General features: G+C 35.9%; 1 protein-coding gene across 4 annotated transcripts in view; it reads right to left on the minus strand.

Moving 5' to 3' along the window:
• Positions 1-21970, minus strand: part of NSF (N-ethylmaleimide sensitive factor, vesicle fusing ATPase) — a 130353-nt gene that overhangs the window by 79897 nt on the left and 28486 nt on the right. For all 4 annotated transcript variants that reach the window (XM_058181481.1, XM_058181482.1, XM_058181483.1 and 1 more), the window contains exons 5-9: positions 19231-19397; positions 17292-17399; positions 16097-16172; positions 10265-10420; positions 181-380 (exon numbers count right to left, since the gene is read on the minus strand). In XM_058181481.1, coding sequence (XP_058037464.1) covers positions 181-380; positions 10265-10420; positions 16097-16172; positions 17292-17399; positions 19231-19397 — 707 coding nt within the window. The remainder of the gene's footprint in view (positions 1-180; positions 381-10264; positions 10421-16096; positions 16173-17291; positions 17400-19230; positions 19398-21970) is intronic.

Consider the following 21970-nt stretch of genomic DNA (forward strand, 5'->3'; position numbering starts at 1 on the left):
TACAATGATGCAATCTCAAGCCACACATTTCTTAATAATAGTTATTACATGACATGAAGAAAAGAAGTTGCCACAAGTTGCTCCTGTGGCAGTTAACATATGCTATGCTGATTCTACTAGTAGCCTGAATCCTAACCCAAACAGAACACCATTGTAATTTTTTTCATGTTCCTAAATTACCCTTTTTTGTTCTTCTTCAGCATCTGCAAAGAGCTTGCGAATGTTGGCCTCTGATTCTCCGACATATTTGTTAAGGATTTCGGGGCCGTTCACAACTTTTGGCTCCCTGGCATTCAACATTTTGCCAATCTGCCTGGCCATAAGTGTCTTACCACAGCCAGGAGGGCCATATAAGAGGATACCTTTCACATGTTTGCAGCCTAAAAAGAAAGAAGAGAAAACACAATCATGAAACTAACACAGAAAACCATTTTTTTGGCCAGAACAATAATTGGTGCAAAATAGAGCAGCAATTATTACTTGCTATTTATACCACAATTTACCAGAAAACTGATAAACATATCATCTTACCAGCTGACTATTCTTAGGCTTTCCTCCATAAGTACAATTCAAAATCATAGTTATTATTATTTAAAATTACAGACAGCTTTGGTTAGGAACAGAACTTATTCCCACTAGCCCAATAAATCTGCCCATTAGCCATTTTTGGAGTTTGCTAAAACAGCTTTTATACTCTAAGGGGCAAAGGATGATAACCGTACCCATGCACAAGCTCAGATATAGTACTACCGGTATATGCAATTTTTTGTTCTTGGCAAAAATATGTAAAGCAAATCATAGAGGAGGCTATAAATCTAGTAAATGAAAGGAGAGGAGTGACTAAGTCAAAGAGATAGGTACATGACCTTGTTTCTGTAGAAGGAAATCTGAAATTAGAGCTATAAAGTTTCTTCCTGTAATTGTTGGGGAGTTGGGGATGAAACACATGGTAAATATCCCTCTCATTTCAGTAACTCCTCCAGAATACCTCAACTCAAGCAGATTAATTCCCTTTTTTGTTTCAATCACACAATTATTTTCTTGTCATAGATTTTTTATATTTCTTGAGATATCCCAGCATGTACTGAAATTAATACCTTATTTTGTGGTGATTTTCATTTCTTTTCTAAGAAACTTGATGAGTCAAGTTTATTGTTTACAAAGCTATACAGAAACATACTACTAAAGGGCTTCCTGGAGGCTTCAGGAAGGAAACTTCTAAATGTGTTTTAGACTGCAAGGGGATATCTTCCTCTTTTCTGTTATTTTGTAATCTATTCTCTCTATGCTAATTAGGCTAAACAATTCAAGGTTGGAACTGGCTCTACCTCAAAGCTTTTTTTATTGCAAGGGAAAGATATGCAACTAAAATTTTAAATCTCATGTTATACACTTGCACAGACACACATCAATTCTAGCAGTCACCTCCAAAAATTACTAGCTATTATGAGATGAAGAAGACTAATCCTTTCCCTTCTTTCACAATTTTGGTAAACACTTTAAAATTTTCATGGCTCACCTGGTTAATTACTAGGCTCAGAATCTGCCAATGTCCTGTATTTTGCCTTTAAAACTACTTTTAATACTTAGTAGAAAAACAATGAGCTAAAATGCAGACATTTTCCAAGTTAATCTTTCCAGCTACCACAATCACCCCAGGCTACAGTGTAAGGAAAACCAGCTGAATGGCATTAACAAAATATGTCAAAATTCAAGATAACATTTTTTGTACATAATTAAGATCTAATTTTGACATTGGATGTCAAGGAATATTCTTGACATCCAGTACTCAATCTAGTAAACTTTCTCCTCCATTATTTCTTATGTGTAACTTTCAACTTAATGTATTGAAAGATCAAAGTAACATTCAACATAAATCTCTCTGCATAATGGTACAGATTACTGTGTGTAGTGTACACTATCCTACCTCTCCATTCTCAAAGTACTGAAGGACCAGAAAGAGAACAGGAATATTGTAGAGAGAAATATATGCATTTTATATATTATATTTATAAAAATGAAGAATTTCTGCACAACTAAAAGATATCTAGAAATTTGATGGATATATAAGAAAATTTTTTCTGAGTAATCTTGTTTCTAAACGTTCTCAGTCACCTGAATCTAGAGCAAATTTACTAAACAGCAACATTGATTTATAATAACAGAGTTGGAAGGGACCTTGGAGGCCTTCTAGTCCAACCCTCTGCCCAGGCAGGAAACCCTACACCATTTCAGACAAATGGTTATCCAACATTTTCTTAAAAATTTCCAGTGTTGGAGCATTCACAACTTCTGCAGGCAAGTTGTTCCACTGATTAATTGTTCTAACTGTCAGAGAATTTCTCCTTAGTTCTAAGTTGTTTCTCTCCTTGATTAGTTTCCACCCATTGCTTCTTGTTTTACCCTCAGGTGCTTTGGAGAATAGTTTGATTCCCTCTTCTTTGTGGCAACCCCTGAGATATTGGAACACTGATTAAGATGAGTGGGCCACCTTCTGATGCTAGGTACAACATCTATATGCATGTGAGAGAACAGCAGGTGAGAAGATGAATTAAGTGGATAGGACCATACCACCAACAGAGAATGGCTAGGATTTTCCAGTTTTTCCAATACTTAGGGAAGGCAGTAAGTTTTTTTGATTTGTTTGTTCTTTTATGTGTAATATAAGGCTTCATATATTACCCAAATTATTGTAACGAAGGAGTATATAAAACGCAAACATAGAAAATGTTTATGTATTAGGGTATGAAAATAAATTTACTGGCAGATGACTAAAGGGAAGTACTGTCGAAAGGGCTAACTTTATTTCTGGCAACCAATATTTGGGATCTTTCTACAGATGGAGATGTTTTAATGTTTTAATCCTATGTTATTTTATTCTGATATTTCTGGTATTGTAAGCAGCCCAGAATCATTTGATAGAAAAATAGGCAATATACAAATTCAATAAATAAGATGAATTAATAGAATGATATTATATTAAGTTTTTGAATTTTAGCTTAGGTGGGCTTTCAAGTTGGAAAGGCAATAACATTTTAAGATGGGCTGAGTCATAGCAACCAATAATGACTATGACTCATACTGTTGACATTTGTAATTTTTTCTAATGCATCTGCTTTGCCATTACCTTGATGGGGAGCTGGATAGAGAAAAATTTATTAGTCAACTCTTAGGTATTTGAGAGAGACAGATAGAAAAGCAAACACTCAGTGCAAATGGGGGGAAGGAAAGAAAAAATAGTGGAGGTGAAAGACTAATTATACATATGAACCAGCAAGGTGGTGATAAATTAAAGGTGATCCTTGTCAAATTAGTGTCAAAGAAGAACCTGTTAATTCAGCATATAGGGAACACGATCTCTTGTGTAGCCAAAAATCAGTGAGGTGGGATTTGAATGATGAGTGATGCCAGAAAAGGGGAATCCCATTTTGCTGAGATGAGAGAGGCTACAAAAAAGCTACGAACAAGTCAGAACAGATTTTGTACAAACAAGTTTAGGGAATTTCTGTTGCCAGGCAAGCCAGTGAATGTAATCCCTTGATGCTGTACACTAGCCTCTTACTGCAAAGGCAACAAGGTAAAAGGGATACACCCAAAATCTCATCTACTTAAGGTATGCCATTATCAAGCAACTGCATGTAACTAGAATGACTGAGATGCACAATACACACACACACACGTGTATATATATATATATAAACTTTCATTGTGATACCAAAAAGTAATTCTTAAGGGCTTATGCACACTAATCCTCTCTGATAACAATAATTTACTCTGGCAGAAACTTCAATGCTACAGGATTTCAGTAGAGAGGAAACTGACTTGGCAGAAAACAAAACTTTTCTTTTTAGTGCTAAAGATACTGTTAATAATAAACCATTGCTATAAGAGCACAAATGAGATTTGCAACTTGACGTTCACCAGATGTTTCATACTACAACTTCCGCAGTCCTATAGTACTTGGCAGCTTGATTAGGATTGAAATCCAAAACCCCTGGAGAATACCAGATTACTATTCCAATATTAGATTCGTAGGGCTGTTACTTTAAAGATTGGTCCACATATTCAGTTCTATTCCATGGTAGCTATAGCTCTTATAAATAGGGATGTGCTAGTGAACTTGACAAACATATGCTACTTTTCTTATGCACATTTCCCAATTTGTATAGGTCTTCTTGCTACTCCCTCGTGACTGCATATAAGAAATAAATGAAATTATTTTAAAGGTTCCTTTAAAGTTAATGTATCTACTTATATGAGTTTGCCTATAAATCTGTACAGTTTAGATGTGGCCTTGCTTCAGATTCTGTAACCTCTGTTATAGATCTGCCATCTTTTTTGCAAAGGAAAGGTTCTTGATTTTTTTCTTTGATTAAAAATGTAAAAAAACACCCTTCAAAATTACTCAAATGGCTCCTGTCCCTTCATCTTCACGAGACATTGTATGGAACTTCAGAATCAATAAGTTACACAGCAATTTAGCAAGCACTGGTGAAGAATATTGATGAATATCTTTATTTTATAACTTTTATTTTCAAATCCTCCTATACCTAATATTTATTTTATGTTGTGTGTGTCTTTTGATTCCTGGTGACTGCATTGCAAGATTTTCAGAAGTGATTTGACATTGCTCCTTCCTAGGTCTGAGAGAGGGTAACTGGCCCAAAGACACCCAGCTTGAGTTATGCGTAAAGCGAGAATAATACTCAGTCTCATTATTTCTATGGGGAATATGCACTGAAAATAAAGCCATTCTTGACAAAGCAATACGAATTTATAAAGCTGCCACATATGAAATCAAGTTACCCTGAATGGGTATGGCACTTTGTAATTAATAATTCTAATGGAAGCAAGCTATGGGGATAATCACACTAGGTCTCTAAATACGGGGAAGTCCATCTGAGGCCTAATAGTACTAATGGACCTATTCCCTCCCGCTCCATAAAGTTGCCTAACCCCCTTTTAAAATTAAAACTGTTCATTATTGCAAAGAACCATATTTCATCTGCTCTGAATCTACCAGTTATCAGAGGGCTGCCCAGAGTTTAGCATTTACATCAGCAAGGGTAAAAGTCAGTAGAGCTGATTGGCAGGAACTGAAGGAGCTGGAGATACTACAGATTAAACCTGGGACCTTCTCCATACAAAGCACACACTCTACAGCTGAGCCTCCCCCACACTTTCACCTCTTTGCACCCAATAGCTGTCTCTGTACAAAATGTCCCCACCTGGCCAACATGGAAGACTCTGAAAACATGAAGACAGGCCTCTTTTCAAATAGACAGGTGATGACAAACTTCAAAATGAAGCTACTCTGTATCTCTTCTAGCACTGGGGCAATACACGCATTTACATCTTATCTCCCTTCTGAGAGAAAAGCAGGCAGTGTATCCAAATGTCAGCATTGTTAACAGACAGCTTTTAAAACTCAGCCTCTTCCTTAAGATAGGTGTATCTAAATGCCTCTGTTTACCATCATTTGCTGATCAAAGGTCACTCCTTAAACAGGGCACCGGTTTTTAATTATTTGCTCACCCACTTGTAGCACACAATTCACATGGGAAACTATGCCCATCAAAATAACAGAAAAAGATATTACAAGGTCCAAAGACAAAGTTGTCAGTATGCCATTCTCAGTAGTTTGACATTTGATACAAATTAAAAGGAGATAACCACATCATTAAGCTAGTCTGCAAATGCCAGTCTGAAATGCCATTTGCAGGATTATTTGTTTTGCTTTAGCTCCCAATATCCCATTCACTCAAACTGCCACATTTCTCATATTATTCAGTGCATGGCTAAGTGACACTCGTATAACAGAAATTAACCACATTGGGGAAAGAATGTTAACATACAATTATTAGGCACAATAACTTGGTTGGTTAGGGACCTTGGGATGTGTAGTTAAAACAACAGGCCTGGAAAGCTTTAAATTTAGGACAGCTGCTTTAACAGGTTAGCTTACAGAAGTCACAGATATTTACATGGAGAGGAGTGAGAGAGAGAGTCAAGAAATTTTAGAATTCTAATAGCATAGAATTTTATAACACGTTACAGAGCTTCATAAGCAAAAGGAGACATGTTTGAAGATTATACTTCAAATATCAATTGTGAAATACAAGAAAGGACAAATTGGAGATGAGGAGAATATTGTATCAGATGTTAGCAAATGTACTTTCCGTATTTAGGCATGACTGCAAGTGGGAATTAAAATGAAAAGTTACACATGTTGTATAGTTAAGGAAACTATTGTCCAGACTGAAAGTCCCAAATGCTTATATCAACACATGACATTAGTCCAGGAAATATACTGAAACTCAGTGAAAATGACAGTATTATAGAATGTATTAAAAAGTTTCTGTAACCATTTTTGTAATCAAGTTCTAGAAATTTCTGGCCTTCTTATATCATTCATATCCAATGATAAGAGTCAGAGCAAGTAAACTTATTCTAAGACAGAGAAGATAATAGCTAAATGCATAGTGGCTCTTTCCAGTGATTACAAAGTGTCTAAGCATAATATCTATTGGCCTCCAGTGCTACAATAAAACCAAGACCACCTGCAGGAAAAATGACAATGAAAGAAGATGAATTGGAACCAATAGACCCTCTAGGATTTATGCAAACTGGAGAACAATTATCTCTTCTGATGGAATGCAAACAAAAAGAAAATCAGATTAAAGCAAGAATTCCTAATGCATATTGAGAAAAGCCCTGGGCTAAAAATAAAAATTGCACATATTTAAACATAACTTGAGCCCAAAAGTGGGACTGAGAGCTTGCTTTTTATTATTATTATTTAACTACATTTCATTTAAAGTAATTTTAGGCTTTTAGCAAAATCACAACCGCAGAGGAGACACACCAGCAGCCTAACTTTCTAAGAGCTTGAAATGAGAAGGCAGCCCAAAACGTGCTTGGAGATTACAGGATAGGCCACCAGCATTGATGGGTTACAGCTCACTTAACCTTACTTTCAGCCATCGAATTTTAAATTTTATATTATTGATCCACAATTGCTAGCAATTTTCTAGACCTTTTAAAAATCTAGCATGGATATTTATTGTAAAATATAGAGCTATAAATCTAGTGTTATTTTTTGTCATACACTTCTCCGATACAAATAAACTGACACACATGTCCATTCTATTTTGGAATTGATTACAATATCTACTCATCAGTCATTGCTTTCATTAACTCAAGTTTATGGTGTGGCAATATTTATTAACATTCCTAGAAACTGCAGTTATGGCAAATGCTTCTGGATATTATGTGCATTTATTTCCTTAAATGGTTAGATCATTGAAATGATATTTAAGGCCCTTAATTCACAAATATTCAAGGTTATGTGTGAATAAATAAAAATTGCAATGAAAATCACATGATCTGGGAAATGATAAAGAGGCCTTATATACCTTAAACATTTACATTTATAGCAGTAAAAATTTCATCATTTGACACTGCTGGCTTTTCCCATGATGCATAGATTAGCCTTTAAGAAGCCAGAAGCTTCCCCATTTTGTTGTTAAAATCCAAATAATAAGCTTTCCTTTGGCATTTGGGAAGAGGAATCAATGTAGCTTCTTCACTGTAACAAAATTGTTTCTTCCTCCTTCATACTGTATTCTTGAATAGCTACTGCTTACTTCAAAAGGTAGACTAGATAATCTCCGGTAGCGGTGAAATCCACTTACTTTTGTTACTGTTTTGGGAACAGGAGTGTGCAGGAGTGCATGCACGCTATGCACATGTGCAGAGGGTCAAAAACGGAACGTAATGATGTCCCGGCAGGTGGGTGGAACCTCCTGCCACTGGCGCTAGCAGTTCGAGCAAGCTGGACAGATCTGGACGGATTTCACAGCTGATCTCAGGGTGAAAGCTACTTCCAATTTCTACCAGTCCACATCTATGGCCTCACAATAAGCATTTTTTGTGGATTCGGCAGAGTGTAGTTGATTTATATTCTGGTTTTTTCCCCCACTTCATTTTACAAATGGAAGAGTTATAGAATCCCTAATCTGAAGCAAACTGTAATGCAGATGATCAATCCCGCCAGGCTACACAGCTGGCACATTTATCATTTTTCATTTGTGAAGCAAAAGAACAGAGAAAGGAAAACACAGAGAGGGAAAAGATCTTCTCCTGCTGTACACAAACTTCAATTTTTTTCTTTTCCCCTCATGAATTATTATGGTAAACCTGAACAGATGTCAACCTGGCATTTGAGCTCTGAAATATAGTTGGAAAAGCAAGTTATAACTAATGCAGAGAAAAAGGATGGGTGTCAGGAAGCAGCCCTTTTCTTCAAATTTCAGATAACCTTCTCTTGCCTAAGGGAGGGGCCTGCCAAAAAGAAAATGGAACTGGAATGGGAAGCTTTGCTTACTAAAAAGCAACTTCTCTATTTGAAAAAGACTGTAGCTTGTCAGGGGAAACAAGCATTTAGGCTATAAGAGACTTAGAAGAGACCCCATCATCTTCTGTCAGGAAGTCACAAGTTTGCTGACTTCTGAAAAATTAACTTAGTCTGCGGCCAACAGAAATTTAAGAAGTGTGAATTGGTTGATGTAGAACAACTCCATGAGACAAGGAATGGCTGCCCACAGTATTTCTGCCACATCTTGTATTTTTTCCCCTTCCATTCTATAATTTTTGAAGATTGCCTGGACAAGTCCATACAGTTTTCTTGGCAAGATTTTTCAGAAATGGTTTTATCCATTGCCTCTTTCCTAGGGCTGGGAGAAACTCACTGGCCCAAGATTACCAAGTTGGCCGGGAAGAACTAGAACCCATGGTCTCCTAATTTCTAGCCTGATGCCTTAACCACTACACCAAACTGGCTCTCTTGTGTTCTTTACTGCACTTTAAAAAGAAATATACTGAAGCATAACAAAGGCACGTTTCCAGTTTTAATTAAGAAGTATGGTTGGATCATCAGACATTTAAGCTGGTAGAATAGTCAATCTAGAAACTCCAAGAAACAGTAAAAATGGTATAATTTTCTCTTCGTCTTGTTAGTTGAATTGTTTTGTAGGAAAGAACAGTTTATCCAATCCTGTCCATTTCCCTAGACTAACTTGAAAGTGATTAAATGTCATAGGAGAAGCCTTTTAAGCAGGGGTGAAATGCTCCCGGTTCGGACTGGATCGCCTGATCCGGTAGCGATGGCGGTGGGTGGTTTGGAGAACAGATAGCAAAAATCCCTGTCCCCGTCCCTCCTGCCCCAGCTGAGCCGCGCGATCAGAGGTTTTTTTTTAACTTTAAAAGCATTTTTTCTTCGGCCAAAAAAATGCTTTTAAAAATTAAAAAAAGCCTCTGATGATCGCACGGCTGAGCTGAGATTATCAAAACCCTTTAAAACCATTTTATTCTACAACCTCTTCGGCTGAAGAGGCTGTAAAAAAAAGCTTTTAAAAGGTTCTGGCGATCAGGCAACTCAGCTGGGATCGTAAGAACCCTTTAAAACTTTTTTTTGCTCTGGTGATCCCAGGTGAGTTGCCTGATCATCATAGGCTTTTAAAAACATTTTTTACAACCTCTTCGGCAGAAGAGGTTGTAGAAAAAATGCTTTTAAAAGTACACAAAAAAAAAAAAGTTGGCCGCGCCCAGCCAGTCACATTACCCCCCCACCAAGCCACACCCACAGAACTGGTAGTAAAAAATTTTAATTTCACCTCTGCTTTTAAGTCTTCACTTCAGCTAAGTGAAATTTCTAATTCTTACAACATAAGCATTTTAAAGTTAAGCAAACATTGAACTGGCTATGTTGGCAGACTAAATATGTTTCAAAGCTTTTCAAGCCCCAATCCATGTACCAGCACCAGGCCACAGCATGCCAGAAACTGGGCCATGCAAAAAGCGAAGCCCGATCTGCAGGATGCAGGCAGTGCGCAAAACCATACTCCCTCCAATCTGCAGAAACACCTCTCTCAATGGAACCAATCCCTGGTGCCCAAAAGGTTGGAGGCCACTGCTTTAGAGCACCTGTTGATTGTACAATGAGCATTCTATCATCCACCTAGCTATTTTTATTGACCTTACCTAGCTTAAAGCTGTGGGAAAACTATATTTTAGTTTTCTTATCTCACAAATCTTTTGTACATTTCTTGCTATGACAGTTTATATATTTCATTTCTCTCAATCCTTATTTTTATCCTTGCATTGGCCCTTATTGTGTTCTTTTGGGCAGGGCTTTAATTTCTGTGATGTGCACTGGAGTCATATATTATCGTAACATCTACTCATTTTTATGTTTGGTACAAACCCATTTGCTCCACAATCTCAGGTGGGAATACTCGAGAGGCAAACGCCCTTCGGAATATGTCAGAAAATTCTTTATCAAGGCCTCCAATACCCATCTTCTCAAAATTCCAATCAGGGTTGATGATAGACTGACGGTTTTCCCGAGTTTTGGATTTGCCTGCAGAAAAAAGAGCAAATTCAAGACCAATAATTTTAATCAAAGCTGTTACAGATGGCTACGATAAATTTCAAATACACTATTACATATGTCTGATGCATGGAACAATTTATTAAGAACATGAGCTAAGAATTATTTCAAACTTGTTTAATTAAGAATAGCCTGAAAGACTGCAGATAACTTCAATATAATAGAAAATATTGTCCTTATCTAAAATGTGTTTGCATGTATACACATACTTAACAAAATATACATATATCTTTCATACTGAACAAGAATTTAGTTAGCCAAGATTTCATCCCCATATTTTCTTATGTTTTAATAAATAATATATGTATGTATGTATGTATGTATGTATGTATGTATGTATGTATGTATAGATTCCATGCAAACAGAAAGCACTATTTTAAATTGGATAGTTAAAAAATTCTGCTCTGCTTTTTTACAAGTAAAGTATATAATAAGATATAATAAGTTACAGAATCATATAATAATACATCACAGAGACTGCACTATTTCCTATATTTTTTAATTGGGACAGTCCAATATACCATGCTGAACTTTTGATATTTGTTCATGATATGACAGGTTATTAAAGATTATTGAAATACATGAAAATCCTACTTTTCCTTTGGTTTACAACCAATTTTTTAGATTTCATAGAGTTGGAAATATGTTTGGAAACACTGCAGAGCACTGAAGTCATCTAAGCAATTGTGTTTTCCATCATTCTAGCAGTTTTCCTCTAAATATAATATTCTAATACTGCTAAAATAGAAATCTGTCCGTAATTAACTTGAGGTTGAAGCAGAAACAAAGAATGTTCTCTCTCTCCCTCTCTCTTTCTCTCTCTCCCTCTCTTTATCTCTTTCATATTTCTTATCCACCCATCTTCCTCAGAGAGGAGCTCTGGTTCATGTACCATACACTTTGGCATAAGGATACTGGCAGAGAGGCACAATAAGTTTATACTAGGCATAATACCCTTATTATTATTATTATTTTTGCAAGTGCAGGAGATTCCATCAACAATTTGTTTGCAATAATGACTTAATTAATCTGAAATAGTAACAGTCAAAAATCTGAATGAAGTTTATAAATTAATATTATCACCCAAGGTTAATTTTAAGAAATTAGAAAAGAGTAAAAATATATTTTTCTCAATGCATGAAAGTGGGTGGGTGGGAGGATATATTTAGCTACTATGTATTAAGGGGCCAGTATATCTAATCATTCTATCCATAAATCATTCTAATTGGCACACAGAAAGTTACTTATATATTTCTACACAGGATACATAGTAGTTATTAGTAAACTAGATCCTGCCCATCATTTCACCAATTCATTCTGAAAACAAATTAGAATTAAAAATCAGTCTCATAATTTTCTTAATACTAAAAGGTAAAGAAGAAATTTAAAAAGACATACTACTGGCTGCAATAAAATGCAACATCTTATGTTATAATAATAACAACAGAGTTGGAAGGAACTTTGGAGGCCTTCTAGTCCAACCCCCTGCCCAGGCAGGAAACCCTACACCATCTCAGACAGATGGTTATCTAACATCTTCTTAAAAATTTCCAGTGTTGGGGCATTTACAACTTCTGTAGGCAAGTTGTTCCACTTATTAATTCTTCTAACTGTCAAGAATTTCTCCTTAGTTCTAAGTTGCTTCTTTCCTTGATCAGTTTCCACCCATTGCTTCTTGTTCTACCCTCAGATGCTTTGGAGAACAGCCCGACTCCCTCTTCTTTATGGCAACCCCTGAGATATTGGAACACTGCTATCATGTCTCCCCTAGTCCTTCTTTTTATTAAACTAGTCATACCCAGTTCCTGCAACCGTTCTTCATGTTTTAGCCTCCAGTCCCCTAATCATCTTTGTTGCTCTTCTCTGCACTCTTTCTAGAGTCTCAGCATCTTTTTTACATCGTGGTGACCAAACTGAATGCAATATTCCAAGTGTGGCCTTACCAAGGCATTATAGAGTGGTATTAACACTTCACCTGCTCTTGATTCTCTGTTTATGCAGCCCAGAACTGTGTTGGCTTTTTTAGCAGCTGCTGCACACTGCTGGCTCATATCTAAATGGTTGTCCACTAGGACTCCAAGATCCCTCTCACAGTTACTACTATTGAGCAAGGTACCACATATACGGTACCTATGCATTTTGTATGCCTGTTTATTGTTGCAGAGGCTTCCATAACACTAAATTATTTCCTACAATAGTCTCACATGGTAACTCTTCTGGGGCCCAGAAATATGCTTTAAATTGATAGAGCTCAGCCCTTTCACACAAAAATCTATTTGCTTAATTTGAGTAAAATAACTAAAGATAAGACAGAACATTGTTTCTACAACACTTGGGAACCAGGAATGTTGGCGGGCCCGTTATAAATGGCTCAGAGTTCTAACAATCTATTCAGACCCAGCTAATGTACTCGCCCTTCCACCTTCCTTTAAATTTCTACCTTGAAAAGCCAATCTAGCAGGTCTATAATTTGTAAGGTCTATCACCTAGGGAGTTAAAGCTGGTGTAATTCAGTCTTCTTGAATTTCGGGGTCTATTTTAAGGTGTGGACTTCACCTCCCAGAATTTTTCAGTTAACATTGAGAATCCTGGGAACTGAGGTCTACACTATTTATATAGCAAAGTCTGCCAAGCTTTTTAAAGAATATTTTTGTTATATTCTCACAAAAGAACATATAAATGACTCAGACCAGGCACTGGAACCTAGGGGAAATAAAGGATTAAAAGTAAAAAGGAAGACTAAGAGTTGACATGAGTCCAAATAAGAGTGAAGGAAAAGTAGCAAATAAGGATTTTTAAAAAGGGAAGAAATCAAATCTACAGCCACAAGGGCTAATTAGAGAAGGGGTTTGAAAAATACATTGGTACTAAGATCTAGAACATCTGAATGCTTTGGATAGTTGTGCTGTGAAGATTGATGGAGTCTGACAAAATCCATTTTGGGAGTTCACATGTACATTACTTCTCTGTTTTCTTCATCAGTTCTTCTTGCTCTTGCTCTCTAATTCTCATTGTTCCTAGCACTCTATAGTCTCCATGCCACACACATTCTTCCTATTTCATATGGCTGTGTTTTGGCATCTATTTTCTTGAATGCAAAGCTACACTGGCCCCTGACATGTTAGTTTCTCCAAAAGGCCTTAAGAAGGAGTGAAACAAGAACTCTGCTGAAGTATTTTGTTATTATGTGCAACATATTGGACAATAGTACCCTATAACCATGTCAGAAGATCTAGATAGCAATAGGCTAATGGCTTTGGGGTCAAGAGAAAAAAAAGTGCTCAATGAATGGGCAATTTGCAGGCTACAAAGAATGAGAAGGAATAAAGAAAATAATAGGGGAAGTACAAGACCATAGATAGGGCTTTGGTTATGAGGGGCTGCATAAACTGACAGGAAGGAAAGTACGGAAGCTTGAAGCCATACATCCAGGAATCAAAGGTGTGGGGGGTGGAGGGAGAGAAGGATTATGTCCTTACTTTAGTCTAGATTCTGGGGAAAAAAGTTCACTTGTCTATGACAGAGGTGCAGGGAGGTCATCGTTAAATTAAGTTAAGAGAATTAAGGTAAATGGTTAGCTTTTAAGATGCAGGGCTTTAGTATGTTATGTTATTTCCAAGGAAGCAGCAAAATTAACCACTCAGGTTTTCCATTTTATTTTTCTTATTCGATACTGCCACATCCTGGCCATAAGTGGTATTTGAAACTCTGACAGCAAAATAATTGTGGTTTTTCCTTCATTCCACAATACATCTTTTATTAACCATCAAATCCCACAAGCATTCTCTAATTTAAAAAAGCTATTATAACATAGCAAATTCAAACATAATTAGTAGAACTAGAAAAGCAATGCAAACTTCTGCTAAATTAAGTAGATTATTTTCAAAAATATACCACAAATTGACTTAAGGTTGTCATAAAAAGTAACATTTATCATGCTATACAACATACAATATGTAATAATAAAAACATTTATAGATTGTTCCCAGACCCTGATAAAATCCTTCAAAGGAACTCTCTGTCAACCTAAAATGTCAGATTAGTGGCATATCTGTATTACCAGCTTTTTAACCTAGGCATGGCATACCGCATGTAATAAACCCAGAGGTTAGAGAGAGAGAGGAATTTCCCACATCCAAATGAAAAAATAAAATAAAATAAAATGTAGAAAATCCTTCATTTTTCAATCAGTTTCTATGAAATGACTTTCCCAGGGGTCATCAGTGATGTGGCTTTTTGTCATCTGAAAAAGCAGCACAGAAAGGAACTGTCTAGCCAAAATGTGATATAATGGTTAAGGAGTTAGACCAAGACCTTCATTCAGCAAGGCAGACTCACTGATCTAGGGCAATCATTGTTTCTCAGTCTGCCCATCCATAATGGCTTTGTTGGGAAAACAAGATTAGAAGAGTACTATATATGCCACTTTGATAAAAAGTGAGATATGTACAGATCATAAGCATTATTGTCATGGATTCTAAGAAATCCCCTCAGGATGAAATACAATTCTACATGATCAATACAATAGAGAGGCTGTATAAGAACAATTGGCAGCACCAACATACAACTCAGTATATCTGTGAAGAAAAATATATATAACAAATGCATTTTAATATGTACTTCCCATGGTGTATTTGTTTTTGCCAACTTTCCTCCCAATGCATCTCTTTAATATGCACATTTTTAGATATTCTTAGTATATTTACAAGTGGCTCAGGGGCTAGGACGTTGAGCTTGTCAATCGAAAGGTCGGCAGCTCAGCGGTTCAAATCCCTAATGCTGCCATGTAACGGGGTGAGCTCCTGTTACTTGTCCCAGCTTCTGCCAACCTAGAAGTTTTGAAGGCATGTAAAAATGCAAGCAGAAAAAATAGGGACCACCTTTGGTGGGAAGGTAACAGTGTTCCGTGCGCGTTTGGCGTTGAGTCATGCCGGCCACATGACCACGGAGACGTCTTTGGACAGCGTTGGCTCTTTGGCTTTGAAATGGAGATGAGCACTGCCCCCTAGAGTTGGCAACGATTAGCACGTATGTGCGAGGGGAACCTTTACCTTTACCTAATATATTTACTGGAAAGGAATAAATTTCTAAAAGGCAGTTTAAAAACGAAATAAATGTATTTAACCACCATTCACTTTACATATCAATTCAAAGGAGTATGACTAAAGTAGATTTACCTAAAAATGTGAGCCAACAAAGGTACATTTGTAAGTGCCAATGAAAAGCAACTGGGTTCACATTCTCATGTTCTGGCTATAGGATATTTGATTATTAAGTGGGTGACATCTTTCCTTATACTTCTGGCTACTAAAGATTTTTCCATGCTCTTTTTAAAGGCACAAAACCTGTAGTTTTCTTCTGTATCTGTTATTACCAACTCTTTTCTATATTCTTGTTTTTCTTAAACCAAGATGTCATTAGTACCTCTGGTTAAAGAACAGTGTCTTCAGGAAACTGAAGCATCTGATATTTTGTAGCTCCTAAAAGCTTATCCCCTTTAATAATATCTGTCGGTCAGAAAAGATGAACTAGACTTCTACTACTACTAGGCCCATATAAATGGGGAGACAGACTAGTTAAAAACGGATTAATAACTTTTGTGACTTCTGGTTGGAATCCAAAACTATTTCTCATCATTAGACTTACCAATAAGAGTGAGAGAAGAACTCTCAGCCTTCTCAAATGCAACTTGACTATTTCCCACAACAAGACCAATTTCAATCTGAGCATGGAAACAAAATACACAAATAAAAGCCTTTAGGAATAATGACATTTTCAATATTTCCCACTGAGATGCAGAAGGTAAGAAACAAATTGGCCAACAGCAGAATATAAAGTTATTTTAATCCGACTGGCATTCTGCCTTCACGCTATTTTCAGCAGCATGATCAAAGGAGGCTAATTCGTGATTATCTGCTCCCTGCTCAATCTATGAAAACAGGAAGAGGATCAGTCATCTAAGGTTCTAGAAAGGAAAACAGCTGCCAGTACAGAAGGTGGATGCAGAAAATACCATCACTCAAACTGGGAAATAACACAAGTGGGAACAATAGTTCTAATATAAGAACAAACATAATAATGTAAACAAAGTTTGCCATATTTATATATGACAAATTAAAACTGATTTAATGAGGGATAATGTTACCTTAAAACATTAGACACTTCCATGATACACATTTGGCACTTAGGATTTGATCTCTATTTCTAGGAGTTTTGTTGAGCAATATGCTGTTTCTTAAAGTGTTTATTTTCTGTATTATTTCTTCAACTTCTCAAGGTTGGTTTGATTTTCATTGATTATGAAATTCTTAGTCTAAGAACTAGGATTGTGATAGTTTTGCATGGTTCATTTTATGAAAAATAAATATTAATTCACCAAATAATAAAAGTACAAAGCTTTTCCCACTTTAAAAATCAAGTAATTACTTTATTTGGGGATGTGCCTTTTGTTTAGACTTCGGACAATTTCAGAGACATGGTGATGACATCCCCGAATCAGGAGGATCTGAAATCTGCAGCTCATTTTTAATTTTTCTGGGGAGGAGGGGTGTTTCTTAACATGCCAGCTTGTTTTGTAAGAAAATCAAGTTCTCAAAGACTGCCATTTTTCTGCCAAATTTCAAGAGATGTGGTCTTGGAGAATGCTAGGAACCTCTCAAGTTGCTGCTTGCTCAATCAAATGAGATATTCAGATACAATTAATACAAGATAGGCCAAAGTGCCTCCAAGAAGTCCACAAAGAGTGCCCTTTCCCAAATTCTGGGGCTTGAAAGTTCAGCTGCCATTTTTCATGTCATGATCTTGTCTTAAGACTGCATACATATACAATTATGCAACCTACCTTCTGTTTTTTACTTGTGGCAGAATCTCCTTTAAGAATACTAGGATCCATTGCTTCGATGTCCTTGACCAATAAGCCAAAAAGTTTGTCATTAAAGCTAAATACAAGCTGCAGGAGTAAAGAAAAATACACATTAAGATAATATAATAAGATAAACAACTAATGTTCCACGTACAAAATTGGGTGATATGGTTTATCCTAGTTATCAGAAGATGGTACATACTATGAAGATAAGGGTTTCTGCTGATCTGCAAATTTTAGGGCAGAAGTACAAGCAGTCCTTGACTTACAACAGTTCATTTAGTAACCATTCAAAGTTATAACAGCACTGAAAAAAGTGGCTTATGACAATTTTTCACACTTACAACCACTGCATATTCACATGAACAAATTCAAATGTTGGCAACTGACTCATATTTACAGTTGCAGTGTCTCTGGGTCATGTGATCCCCTTTTGTGAGCTTCTTACAAAATCAATGAGGAAGCAAGATTTACTAACTTAACAACTGCAGTTATTCAATTAACGGCAAAAAAGGTCGGAAAATGGGCCAAAATTCACTTAGCAACAAAAAAATTGGGTTCAATTGTGGTTATAAGTTGAAGACTACTTCTATAAATTGAACTACAGGTTGCTGAAAAATCAAATCCCTGAGTAAAAGTCTCCATGTCTCCTTTAATCACCATCAGGTTGTATCTTACATCATAGTCTATCTGTCATCCATGTTAATTATTAGCTGTTGTGGGTAAAGAAAGAAAAATGTCATTGATGATGATATAATCCAGAATTAAAAAAACATGTTTTGGGCTAAAGAAACATGCCAATCAATGGTGGGTTGCCCCCGGTTTGGATCGGTTCTATAGAACCGATAGTAAAACTGGTGGGAGGCTCCACCCACTGACCCAAATGTCATCAAAACTCTTCTGAGCATGCGCAGAAGCTTCTGAGCATGTGCACGATACGAACCGGTAATAAAGGTAAGTAGAACCCACCCCTGATGCCAAGCATTCTTCATATTCAATGGGAACTTTGGAAGTAATCATCTGAATGCAATTGAAGGCACTGTTTTTTAATTTCAAACCTAATATCAATTATGCATTATTTACTTCTATTCTGCATTACTAATCACTTTGGGCACAAAGCCAGCTAAGTCACTTTCTCTCAGCCCTAGGAAGGAGGTAAAGGAAAACTACTTCTGAAAAACCTCCAGGAAGTCTCTGAGAGCCAGACACAACTGAATGGAAGAAGAAAAAAACTATTATATATTCCTTGATCTCTTACACCATGGACCAGTAGATCCATCTGCACTTAGCAGCAGAAATAATTTTAAGAAATGGTAAAAATATAACTTATTTTTTATTTTCTAGTGCAATTATTATCCTATCTAATAGTTACAATAAACATATAGCTTGTCTTGTACCACCCCTAGCTTCTTATCATTTCTGCTCTGATAAATTTGGCAAAAGATTCTAAAAAGCAGAGGTCTTCTCCAACAAATGTTCCAGAATACCATGGATTACTTGAGATATTCTGGTTGTATAAATAAATTATATCAATCAACAGCTTTTTAAGTGATGTCCTTAAAATGTTGCCTACATCTAGCCATCAAGAGCCCAAAATAATCCCCTGAAAGTTTGTAGAAACAGGATATAAGTATCCTGTTTCCCCCAAAATAAGGCATCCCCTGATAATAAGTCCAATCAGGCTTTTGAGCACATGGCAATAAAGCCAAGTGCTTATTTCAGGATTCAAAAAAATATAAGACAGGGTTTATTTTGGGGGAAACACGGTATATGCTAACAGATGGCCTTTTATTATTTGCAATATAAAGGGAAGTGCATGCAACCTATCATTCATAATTATTCCACATCTTGGTATCTAATATAAAGATTATTGCTAAGTGAGAAACATACAAACATGTAAAACCATTGGAGCACAAACCTGCTGTCCAACTGTGAATGCTTGGTTATTGAATTGCTGGATGAATTCTGCTGCCATTTTGTCCGAGTCATAGGGATTTGAGTCAACACTTTTCTTCTGCAGGAAGTCTATCTCAATAGTCATAGTGCCAATACACTGCTTGGTTTTATCAAAGTTATACAAGGAAACTGTGAGAAAAGAAAAAACATTCTTCAGCCATGATTCCTTTCAGTAGAACTTTATGTCCAAAGGGGGGAAAACTTTACTCATTTCATTAAAAAAAAACCATGGATATTATGAATTGCTCATAATATGATGTGCTTCTAATGCACTGATTGATTGATTGTCAATATTCCTTGAAACTGAACATCTAATTTACATATAAACTTACTGAAAACATTTGTTTGGCTATTGTTTGTTTGGTTGATTTGACATTTTTATTTTATTTTAAAAGATAACTTTAAATCAATTAATAAAAAGGAGGTTTTTTATTCCATCCTTCTGAGGTTGGTAAAATTAGGACCCGGTTTGTTGGGGGCAATAGCTGACTTATAAACCACTCAGTGTGCTATAAAGCACTATAGAGTGGTATATAAGCCTAAGTACTATTGCCATTGCTATTAAAAAAAGATTTACAAACTATATAAAATTGAACAGGAACTTTCAAGGTAACTTTTGATTAATACCATATATAAAAATAAATACAATAAATTTAACTATTAAAAATCAATAATTAACAAGAGCAATCAAAATGACAAAGAACACTTAACAACCACCTTACTAACTTAACAATTGCAGTGGCTTTCTTCACATTTGTGGCAAGAAAGATCATAAAATGGGGCAAAACTCAATAACTCTTAGCAACAGAAATTTTGGGCTCAATCGTGATCATAAAGGCTACCTTTAATTGATTTCTCTTCTCCTTCCAAAAAATGGTTTAAAACCTGTTGATTTTTGGGCCCTAATCAATTTTTAAATTAATAATGAAAGTTAATTCAGAATACATCCAGATGAAAAAAGGAATTTATGGGGGAGAAATGAAAGGCTTTTTGCATGATGCTTTGCTTTAATTACAATAATTCTTCAATTACAATAATCAATCCTCTCCCTTCACAATTTTCTTCTTTCATGACAATGTCAAATCCTTCCTGCAAAAAAACCCCAAAAATTTAAATGCTTACAAAATATCAACAATTATCCATTGGAGCATACAACAGGAAGGAATAGTGATATTTAAAATATGGGTGACACAATTATTTTATTGTTTTTATTGGCTTTATTGTGATCAGTTTAGGATTACTGCATTTAAAATAGGTATTCATAATAAATTTAATAAGTAAATAAATGTGAAATTTAGCAGAAATAAAGGTATGATTGCTGCTATATTTGTATTTGCAATTTACTTGTATATCTGTATTGTAGCATATAAATAAGTTACACAATTATTTTCCCCACATGTAACGTGTCAAAAATTGGAAGGAACATTACTTGCAGCTGATATCATATAAAGAATCAACTCTGTACATACTTTGTAGAAAAATAGGTCTTAATAATGCTTAGAAGAATTGATATTTAACATTAGTTTCCTGCTATAATGAACTATCTTTCAGAATTGTTAAATTTTATCATATTGTCACAAAGTGTGAAAAAATTATCTTGATTACCGATAGTCTTTGCCTTTTTTGCTGGGAGGGAGGGGGGGCAAAAAGTTGACATTTGTAAACTGCTCAGTGAGTGCTGTAAAGCACTATGGAGCGGTATATAAGTCTGAGTGAGGTCATAAGTAGAGGACTATCTGTATAGCATTTCCAGCAGTTTTTGAGTATGTATGTATCTATTTTAAAATATCTATAACAGTTTACTCTGAACATAATATTCACACTAAATTTTATACTTATCTCTCTTTGGTATTATATTATCATATATAAATAATGGACTTAGTCTACTTCTGAGTTATAAGCATAACTTATAAATAAGCCTCAACAGATGTTCTGACTTTTATGTTATATATATGGTTGGAGGGCCAGTCGTTCTGAATCCGACCGGACACTAGTAAGGTCTTATATTCAGACCTACTTAGTGGCGATAAGAGTGGCAAAACTTGAATATAGTCAATCCACTTCCTCCATTCCAAAATATATTTTTCTTGTGTACAGTCTTTCAAATAGGCAGAAATTTTTGCCATTTCTGCTAAATTTGATACTTTACTAATCCATTCTCCAATTGTAGGTAAGTCTTCTTTCTTCAATATTGTGCAATCAATAGTCTTGCAGCAGTTATTAAGTTCAAAATCAGTTTTGTCTCTCTTTCTTTGGGCCTTGCTCCTCCCACTGTTTCCATCTTGGTAATAGCAGATTGAGCTTGTTGAGCCTTTTCTTCTTGTTCCGTGCGTTTGACAGCTGCTCTTGTCATCCTTGGCTCTTTTGGAATCTCTGATCCCATCTTAGACACATCCAACGCTTGTAAAAGGTCTTCTTCTTTTTTTTGTTTACATTTATACCCCGCCCTTCTCCGAAGACTCAGGGCGGCTTACAGTGTATAAGGCAATAGTCTCATTCTATTTGTATATTTTTACAAAGTCAACTTTGTATATTTTTACAAAGTCAACTTCTTCCATTACTATCACTTCTTTTTCTTTAATTTCACCTTCCTTTCTCCTACCATCCGGAGATGGTGGACTTCCAGCTTTAAGCACATAAGCATAAAACTCTCGTGCTTTACTGACTGTATTAAGACGATGTGCTTTCCCTTCATAGTAAAC

This window comes from Ahaetulla prasina, chromosome 4, assembly GCF_028640845.1.
Source record: "Ahaetulla prasina isolate Xishuangbanna chromosome 4, ASM2864084v1, whole genome shotgun sequence".
In the NCBI taxonomy this organism is placed as follows: Eukaryota; Metazoa; Chordata; class Lepidosauria; order Squamata; family Colubridae; genus Ahaetulla; species Ahaetulla prasina.